This window comes from Merops nubicus, unplaced genomic scaffold (assembly GCF_000691845.1).
Source record: "Merops nubicus isolate BGI_N331 unplaced genomic scaffold, ASM69184v1 scaffold1278, whole genome shotgun sequence".
Lineage (NCBI taxonomy): Eukaryota > Metazoa > Chordata > Aves > Coraciiformes > Meropidae > Merops > Merops nubicus.
In genome coordinates, this window is record NW_008623419.1 from 1433 (window position 1) to 11860 (window position 10428).

The 10428-nt window shown below is 41.6% G+C and overlaps 1 protein-coding gene across 1 annotated transcript; it reads left to right on the forward strand.

Moving 5' to 3' along the window:
- Window positions 1-239: 239 nt before the first annotated feature.
- DCAF10 (DDB1 and CUL4 associated factor 10) lies at window positions 240-9317 on the forward strand (the record flags this gene model as incomplete). The annotated part of the gene is made up of 5 exons (XM_008945037.1): window positions 240-353; window positions 6321-6518; window positions 6964-7166; window positions 8206-8319; window positions 9172-9317. Coding segments are annotated over 5 exons (775 nt in total), but the record flags the coding sequence as incomplete, so codon positions are not given.
- Between the last annotated feature and the right edge of the window lie 1111 nt (window positions 9318-10428).

The following is a 10428-nucleotide window of genomic DNA, read 5'->3' on the forward strand; positions in this document are numbered from 1 at the left end:
GAAGGAAACAACATACTCTTCTTCATGTTTTGTGTATTGTGTGGTTGAGAATAGGCATCTGCAGGAAGGGAGTGAAAAAATACAAACACTGCTGCAGGTTCTGCACAGCGTGGACAGAAAGCCAAGCTAATTAATGGGGAAGCGACGCTTCTCTGGGGTTAAGGAGTGAAAGTGATCTAGGTGCACACAGATGACTTGTCTTTGCCAAATATGAATGTTTCTGCTTTGCTTCTCTGCAGGTCAGTGTTGACTGTTGCTTGTGAACAGACTGAAGTACTGCTTTTTGACCCAATATCTTCAAAGCACATCAAAACTCTCTCTGAAGCTCATGAAGACTGTGTAAATAATATCAGGTAGGTCAGAAGAAGTATTTCATCTTACAGTAGATGAAATACATACAGTAGCTTTCCTTACACTGGTGTGATGAGTTTGTGTTAATGCACTTTCTTGGAGCAGGTTTTGTGAAGCCATTAGGCTGCAGTTTGCTTTGTGCCATTTTCCTTCTCTTTGGTGTTGGAAGTGAGGAAAGGATGGAAAGGGGAAGAGGAGAAATCTTAGGTGGTAGTGGCTTATAATGCTGGCAGGTGGTTTTATTGATGGAGGATCTGTGGTGTATGGGAGGGGAAGAGTGTTAAAGTATTATCATCTGGGGCTAGCTGATGCAAGTAGAAGAGATGTTGAGAACATGCTTTTCTTACAGAAATACAGCTTTTCACATGTGTTGCATGCCAGTCAGTGATTGTCCTTTAAACATGCCTAGTTTTTAGATGAAGCTAGGTGAGAAATAAAGCCATGTTACTAAGATACCGAAGGGCCCTGGTAAACCAGATTTATTTTGATTTTTATACATCCCTGATTCAGTATCTGGTCCTTACATTCAAACTGCTCTCGCCAGGGTTTCACATGAATTAGTCTAGGTTATGTTTTGCAGAGAGGGTTCTGTTGCAGGCTCCTTGATCATTGGACTGTCTCTGTTGCAGTCAGCTCTGCTGGTCTTGAAAATGTATCTCATTCCTTGGTTGAGAACAGCAGTGAAACTTCCTGCCACTCTCTTCTCTTATTCAGAGGATCTCCTTTCTTTCTGCTTTGCCTGTCTGTGAGTCTTTGTAAGCTGGTTCTTAATCCTTAAATGTCTTTTATCTGTGTAGTTTGATTTACATAAAAATACTAGTACTACCTCCAAGCAGACAACTTTATAATCTGTTAGTTGCTAAACTAAGGTCCTTCCTAGAAAAATTTAGTAAACTTTCTGCTTTCCTTTGAAATGCTTCTTAAAGCTTTATTTTGGTTTTGTACAATATTGGCATTTTTTTCTGCATTTTCCTCCATGTTCTCATTTGTTGTGTTCAGTTTAGTTACAGTGAACTCAACTATATTCTGCAATACATGGTCAGTACAGCATTAGCTGGAGTGTTGTTTCTACTTAATGAGTGGAACTCCAGGTACTATAGTACTACAGAAATCGCTTGTAATAAGCACAAAAAATAAGTGCTATTACAGCTGTTCCCTGTAGCATGTGCCTCAGAGGTATTTGTGACCAGGGAAGCAGAGATCCTCTTCCAGAGGCTTCCAGTTGCTGGGGATCTGTGTCATCTGAAGCAGGCAGATTTTTTCCACCTGAATTTGGTCAAGTTTTGAGGTTACTTAAAACTCTGCCATGGCAGAGCTCCATGGCACAAATGTATTTCAAGGAGTATTTAACAGTGTTTTTAAAACTCGCTAGATTAGTTTGCGGCCATTCTAGGGCGCTTTTTTTTTTCTTTCTTAAGCAGAAAGATAAGGAACAATGAATCTCTTATTTACTTTCTCTGCATCAGTCCGTTTTATATGACTGAGTCATATGCACCTTTATTTAGCTGTTTTTCAAGTGAATCCTAGTCTACTTGGCCATTCTGTACATGAAAGCTATTCAATACCATTTATGTTTCCCTGCTTCTTTCTTCTGAAAGCTCAGAAGTGGATGCAGTAGGTTTACCTGTAGATTCCCAGGTAAAGGCAAATGGTGGATTTATACCAGCAAGAGGGTATACTCTGTTTTATTTTTGCCCTAAATACCTGAAATGTTGTATTCTTCCCATTGTAACTGGTTATTTTTCCTTGGGGTGCTTGCTGTTTTTACATGATGTAGCCTAGTTCTGAGTCTAAGAGAGAAAATGCTGTTTCTAGGAGCAACTTACCACATATATCTGTGTAACATGTTCTTGCCTTACTATTTATGTGCAGCTACTTCTGGTGTCTTTCAGATTGGTTTTATTTTCTCTTTTCTGTCAGATAAGGCTTTTTTTTTTTTTTTCCAAATGCCTTGACCAGGCTTGAATTCCAAACACAAAACAGTATGCTTTGCCCCTCTAAAAGTAAGGGCTTGCATAAATTGCAATGGGAGTGGAGTATGATAGACTTCAACCTGTGTAATGCAAACTAATTAATTTTAATAAGTGATTTTCTCAGTGAACCAAATAACTTGTTTAAGTACACTTTCAAACAGTTTTATATTCACTTGGTGGTTTTGAAAAGTCTTACATCTATATCAGTAACCTCAAATTATTTATTACCTAGGTATGCCTGATTCCAGCACTTCTATCCCCTTATGTCTAATGGAGTGGTTTTACATCAGATATTCTTTCCTTCTGTAATCACTTGAACAATGGTCAAGCTGCCTCATACTACTTTAGACATGAATTATACACAAAATTCTGGCTAAATACCAGATATTATCATGATAAAGAATTACACCATGAACAGGTGTCCTGGCTTGGGGTGGAGCAGAGCCGTGTCTGTTCAAGGATTTTACTTTTCAGCTAAAGCTCTTCTAATTAACTGCATTGTCTGATGTTAGAAGCGTATTTTCGTAGACTGCTTCTAGCAGTGATAACGCTCCATGTTTAGAGTTACTAGCAGGGATTGGTATGCAGACCAGGGTCACTGCTAAAGCTTGTATACCACACAGAGAGGGGCAGAAAGTAAAGCCATACCTGCAGATAGGAGTGGACAAGGTAAGTGACCCTAAAATTCCCCAGTGGGGTAGTCCATCCCATATCTGTCATATTCAGTATAGCAGATGAAAGATCACAAGGGTCAAGCCCCTTCTGCCTCCATTCCACCTTCTTCCATGCTTTTGCTGCTTCTGCAGCGGCCAGCATACAAGGAGGACTTCATCCGCTCTGCCTTTGATCCTGAGCCCTGTGTTCCTGAGCCCAGGGCCAGAATCTAGCTCCTGCAGCAGTTTCCCTCTGTGGCTGAGTCCACCCTGGGGCCTGCTTCCCAGCAGGGTGATGGTGACGTATTGCCATTGGAGGGGGGAGCTGAGTTTCATACTGATTTTGTATATATTTGTACATACTCCATTTTATTAACATCATTATTACTATTAGCAGAAGTAGTAGTAGCATTAAAGCTTTTTCACTTTTCTAATTGGTAAGTTTCTCTCCCTTATTCACTTTCTCTTTCCCCTTTTGGGGCGAGGGAAGGGGGTTTAAAAGAGAGCATCTGTTAACCAGGTCTGGGGGCAGTCCTGACCCCAAACCATGACAACAGGCCAAGTACTTAACCTAATCAGTGCAGTGATCCAACTAGTATGACCTAAGTTCTTTTCTGCTTTCTTATTTTCTCCAAGAATGACATTACTGACAAGCCAATCACCTGTTCAGACAGCAGGAACTCAAGATGTGTTAAGTGTAGAACATACACAGTGCATGTGGGGTGCACTTCACATTTGATAGAAATTTACTGCTGCATGGAAATGCACTGTAGAAATGCAGGTTTGTGAAAACCTTGTGAAGTACAGAGCAGTACTCTCTCTTCTTGCAGCAAAACCATTCAGATCTCGAGGGCACATAATATTGAAGTCCATGAATTTGGGTAGCCTGTGCCACTGGGGCAGCTGCTGCTTCCAGAGATGATATGAAATTCTCATCCTAAACAGTGCTCTGCACTTGAACTTTGATAGCGTACCTGCTTTTGTGCATTTGAAAAGCTCAGCTTCATGTACCTGATTCAAAGGAGTGAACTGTGCTGTGGGGAAAGGAGAGGCAGCAGTGTGGGAGCAAAAGCCCCTTGCTTTTTGATGAAGACTGTTGAGACTGTCCAGGTGGTATGAAACCTTCCTGGATGCAAGAGTCTACATGGTTCCTCCTGGATCCACAGCTGCAGCAAGCAGTGCTCCTGAATAGGCTCTGAAACAAAAGATGGGCAATAGTGGAATGAAATTAAGGGTCTAGGGAAATGTGCAAACAGTGGCAGTGTTCAGATTCACATCTAGTACGTGTCCAAGATAGTGGTACTGTGCAGTGTAAGACATGGTTAGTGAAGCAAGCCATACATTGGACAGTTAATCCACTGGATTAAATCTATCAGAAAAGCACCACTGTGTGTCCTGTGTAAAAGTATGGGGCCAGCTTTTCAGCGTGCTTGGTGCAGACATGCTGTGTGTATGTGCAGAGCTGTGGCCATGTTATAGGGTGGCAGGAGATCTGATTGGAAAGGGCTTCTGGAGATCCATTGCCTGTGACAGCCTCTGATAAGAGCAGGTTTTGATTTGTCTCCCCAGCACCCTGCTAGCCTGGCGCTGAGTGTTTTATCGCTGGTGGCTCCACCACAGTCCACGCCGGGCTGGCTAGGCAGAGTGTTTTGGAAAGTAGGTCCCCATTGATTGACTCCTGCAACGGGCTTTGTGATGAGCACTGTGTTCTGTGGAGTTAAGATATGATAGCTTTTGGTCTGGACTGACAGCATCAGATGCTGTGACCATATGTGTATGGAGCAGTATCAGGCAGTGTGGAAGGGGAGGCCTTCTACTGTTGGCTAAAGGGGTCTTGGACAGCAGACACGTGCACCATGCCCAGCAGCAACAAGTGAAAGCAGGGGGCTTCCAGTAGGAGTAACAAAAGGTGATCTTGTAAAAACCTCCTTTGAGTGCAGGGAGCTTATGTCTGCAGTGGAAGAGAGAGGAAGATGTACAGAATAGTAGGGGAAGAACAATGGTGGATATGTGGGTGGAAATTAAGAGAGTAAAGAAAGAGCATATGTTTATTTATGAGGTGAGAAGATCTTAAGTAGTCTGAAAGGAAGGTAGAACTGCTCTGTCTTCTTGGTGCTGCCTTTCTGTAGTAGCAAAAGGATCTGGCAAAAATGGGGGAACGTGGAAGGCATAAATTACAAACAGTCTAAGAGAGCAGACCTGTGTTGCAGGGTCTGCCAAACCAGTCAATGGTAGTATCTTGCCAGTGGTCTAAAAACTGACCAGTTGTAGGATGTTTGTGTCTTCTAAAGGTGTGGTAAGTTCCAAGCTGAGTATTTGTTCCACTGGTGGTTTAGTGGTTGTGTGATCTTTGCATGATTCATTTGAAAAAACACACACACACACAAAAAAAACCACCTCAGAAAACTGCTGTGTTCCTGCAGGCTTACTACTTTTCTACTACAGATGTATTGCTATTTCTTATTCTAACATTACTGGTTTTTGATGGAACTGGTTTGTTGGCAGATGCTATGGTTTAGGGCTGGACTGGTTGTTGCACAAATGACAGATTTTAACCCTTCTCCCTTCCTAAAGGGAAGAGAAAGGGAATAAAGGAGAGAGACTTATGGAGTGGAGAAGAAAACTAAAATAGCTTTAATGAAAATAATAACAAAATGAAATATATGCAACACCGGTATTGAACCTAACCCCCTCATGGCAGTGACATCACTATCACCACTGATGCTGTGGAGCCAGCACTGAGGAAGTCCCAGGCTGGACTTGTCAGCACAAGGGAACCAGATTCAGGAGCTGGATTCAGTATTGAAGGCAGAATGGACAGAGTCCTCCTCAGACTGGATCCTCGTGATCCCTCAGCTTCATATTGAACATGACATATATGGGATATAATCCCTAATTGGTCAGCTTGGGTTCACCTGTCCTGGCTGCTCCTTCCTACAGGTGCCACCTCTTAATTACTGCACCCTAACAAGGGGCACAAGATTGAGCACTGACCATGGTCTGCGGAGTAGCAGGTCTGAGCAAGAGCCTTTCTGCAAACCCTAACCCTCATTAGTGACTCTGAACATCAAGCGTTATCATTTCTAGAAGCAGACAATGTCTGCAAAAATCTGCCATTCATTTCAGAAAGTGCAGTTAGTTAGAAGAGACTGAGCTGAAAAGTAAAATCACTAAACAGAATTAGTTCTGTTATAGCTCAAACCAGGACAGCAAGTATTGTGCTGTATCTTGTTTTTCACATGTGTGGCAAATCTATTTAACTGCATTAGCTTAAATTTCTGCTTAAGAGTGTTTAAATTAGAAAAGGTACTCGGCAGCTACAGTATTTCTCCCCAATTTTCAGATTTCTAGATAATCGACTGTTTGCAACCTGTTCTGATGACACTACAATAGCACTTTGGGATCTGAGAAAACTGAACACAAAAGTGTGCACTTTACACGGTCACACCAGCTGGGTAAAGAACATTGAATACGATACCAATACGAGGTTACTGGTAACATCAGGGTTTGATGGAAACGTCATCATCTGGGACACAAACAGGTATGTGGCTGTGTTTGTGCTGTTTTGTTTGTGGAACACACAGGGTTCCTCTGTACACAATGGAAAACATATTCCCTGACTGGTGATATGCTTAAATGCTTGAACGGTGCATTCTTAAATACTATATTTAGTTTATATCCCTCAACAGGAACTTGGATCACCTTTGTATGGTAATAGTCCAGTAGCTAAAAAGAGCTTTTCTTGCTGATGTGCCAAAATTTAATTCTTCTTTTTTGAAAAATTTCTGTATTCATTGCTGTGGTAGTATGAAAGTGTGACTCTTGCCATTTCATTAAAATCTGATTAAAGCAGGATAAAGTCAGTACTTAAAAAAGGTTTTAGGATGAAGAAGGATGCCTAGCAGATCTTTGGCTCTTCTGGACATTATCAGGGACTTGAGCTGAAGCTAATTGCAGTCATTTCTTGTGATTTTTTTGCTCTGCAGGTGCACAGAAGATGGATGTCCCCACAAGAAGTTTTTTCACACCCGTTTTCTTATGCGCATGAGGCTGACACCAGACTGTTCCAAAATGTTGATCTCAACCTCCTCTGGATATCTTCTGATTTTGCATGACCTTGACCTAAACAAGTCTTTAGAGGTTGGCAGCTACCCAATTTTGAGAGCTAGGAGGACTACGTCAAGCTCAGGTGAATGCTTGTGGAAAATTCTGTGGTAGCTTCTATGTAGAGGTGTTTTATGGAATATTCTTAGCTAGTGAAAGAAGGCAGAGGTGGAGCTGGAAGGATTCTGCTGAGGATCTCTTGGGCATAGGAGCTGCTCTGCTCTTCAGGGGTCCCATACATCTGCACTGTTGAGTGGTATGTTCTGACTTGAGTAAAGTGTCTAGGGTGGGTTTTGGTGTCAAGACTTCAACACTACAGGCTGTAGAATCCTGGAATGGTTTGAGTTGCAAGGGACCTTTAAATGCCAGCTAGTCCAAACTGCGTCATGAGTAGGGACATCTGCAAGTTGCTCAGAGCCCTGTCCAACTTCACCTGGAATGTTTCCAGGGATGGGGCATTTACCACCTCTCTGGGCAACCTGGGCCAGTGTCTTGTGACCCTTGCTTTAAACAGTTTCTTCCTTATATCTAGTCTGAATGTAAATCTAAAGGACCTGTGTAAACTTGTCACCTGGAGCTGGCAGTTTCTAGCTTTATTTATCTACTGTCCTTGGTTCCATAATAAAAGGAATTTAACCCATGTTGAATGGGCTGACTGCATGAGCTCCAGCAACTGACTGTGGTGTAGTGGTGTGGTTTCTTTTGACAGTAGACCTGGAATAATTGTGTGCTCTAAAATGTCATTACTTGCTTCTACCTGCTTTTTGGCAGTAACAGAGCAAAATGCTGGCGGAAGCTCTGCCATTGGGGGTGGCAGGATATAAAGGGAGTGGCCTGGGAACAAATCCATACACCAGCTTCTAGTAGTGACAGCACGTGAGGGGGAAGGAACACAGTTTGACTGTTATTCATGGTAGGGCTTGTTGTCCTGACAGTTTACTTTTATGAGGCACAGAGTAACAGAGTAGTGCTTTTAGACTATAAACTGAGCTTTGAACTGGTCACCTTCAGAAGGTGCCGTACCCTTACCGTTTACTTCACTTTAAGGAGGGTTACATGAGTGACCTGCATAGTGAGTGAGCTGTGCTTACCTGTTAAGTTCACCTGGCTCATGCTGTTTGCAGACATAACATCATCATCAGGTTCATCTGGTCCTCGAGCCGTTGGTTCACCATGTCACCAGAATGATTCAGGTCCACTGTCTGAGAAACACATGTCACGGTCCTCCCAGCGAGAAGGTAGGAAATTATTAAAAGAAAAAAAAAAGAAATGGACTTTGTTCTCAGAGGAGTGTACAGTATAATAATGAAAAACTGTGGTATTGTCTCTGAGACTTCTAAAAGAATAGTGCTGCTACAACTTCTATTAAACCAATAAAAAATAGGGATCTAATAACTTTTTTTTCCAAGAAATGTGGTAACAGCAGTGAGATCTTTATTTTGTATTAGTACATTATTGTTGTTACATAGAGATTCTCCCTTTTTCCGGTACTTTTTCATCTAACAAAGATTGTGTGAATGACCTGGGGAGTTGGAACACAGATAGCTCCACAAACAACAACAAAACAAAACAAAACCACAAAACACATACTACCTCCCAATCCACCCCAAAAACAACCAAAACAAAACACAAAAAGAACCCAAAGCAGAACATAGCTATGTTTTGCTTGTTTTTCTTAATGATGGGAATATGCATCTGCAGTTTCCTCATGAGGAGTCAACAGCACATTAAAAGAGTATGTGAAGAGGTTTTGACTCTGGACAGAATGTCTTGTGAAGTTCTAACCACAGACTAAGTCCTACCTAACTACAGAACTATGAAAACTGGTGATCCTGTGATTAGCAGGTTTCCTCTGAGCCTAGGATACACTTTCAGAGTCAGCATAAATTTAGCAAATTACTAAATATGTTATGAATCGCATGTGATTTAGAATAATTATGTTAAACTACTCATGGTTTTGAGGGCCTCAGACATACTTATAGAAGGAGGAGGGTTGCCTGGATGCTTTCTCTTGATTTACTTGTGAGAAGCTTCCCAGGCATGAGAGGGAGAAGGGAGGGAAGCTGCATACAGTTGACTTTCCTTTCTAGGTGGATCACCCAGAAATAGTTTGGAGGTGTTAACACCAGAGGTTCCCGGAGAAAGAGATCGAGGCAATTGCATTACATCACTACAGCTACATCCAAAAGGGTGGGCTACCCTTCTTCGGTGCTCAAGTAATACAGATGACCAGGAGGTAAAATAAATACGTTTTCTTCTAAAATATGTTGAGTAAGATGACTTGATCATAGAACTATATGGAAATGTCTTTGTTTGAGGTAAATTTGGATTTGAATAAATTAGTTTGTTAATTCTGCTTACAAATGCACAAGTTAGGTATTTTTTTTTCATGACCTCATATGACTGTGTATCCTGCATTCAGTAGTCCTGTTACCCATCTCTCTCACAGAGTATGTTTTATAGATCATGGCTCTGTTAAAAGTTTTCAAGCAGTAGTTCTGCTGCCAAACACATGAGTTAAAAATACTTACCTGCCAAGATATAAGGGGCATGAACTTGGAAAAGAGAGAGGATTAAAGAGTTGTTTCTAGTGAGTATGGATTAAATAGAGCCGAGAAGCTCCTGAATTCCTCAAGTGCCTTTGGAATGTTTTTTGCCTCTGTTGGTGCTCCAGGGATGAAGTGCTCCTGCTGTGCTTTCCAGAAGCTGCTGTGAAAAAAAAAAAAAAAAAAACTCAAGGTTTTCACTGCTGTGAAAAAAAGACCTCAGGGCTTATGTCTGCATCTACTGAAAACTACCAGACCATAGGTCAGAATATGATGAACTCCAGTGATGCTTATGTCACACCTTGTCACATCCTAAAACTGCAAAATTAGATAAAGGGTGTTTTAGTGATGTCCCTGGGAGAATCTGTTCCAAGCCTTTACTTGAAGTACTAAGTTGTAAGACCAGCTACAGCTCATCTACAGCTTGCAGGTTTCACTCACCTAAATAACTGCTTTAAAGAAGTGATTGCAGACTTTAAGGCCACTGTTCATTTATGTTTCTCCAGATACTTCTGTGAAGTGTCACGTAGTAGCTGCTGTATGGCACTTTAAGACAAACCAGCAGTATGTAATGCACTCAGAAATAATGAAAAAAACTCTTGATGTACTGTATATAAAAACAGGGAGCATGCAGGTTGTTTAGGAGCATCTGCTTTTGAGTAGTAACTTTGAGGTTCACTTACAACTTAATGCTCAGACAGAGCCTTCAGGACACCTGTATTCCAACATATTGTCCTCTTGCAAACATCTTTTTTTTTTTTCCTGGGGTTATTTCAGAGTGCTGCAGTTTGGGGTCAGGGC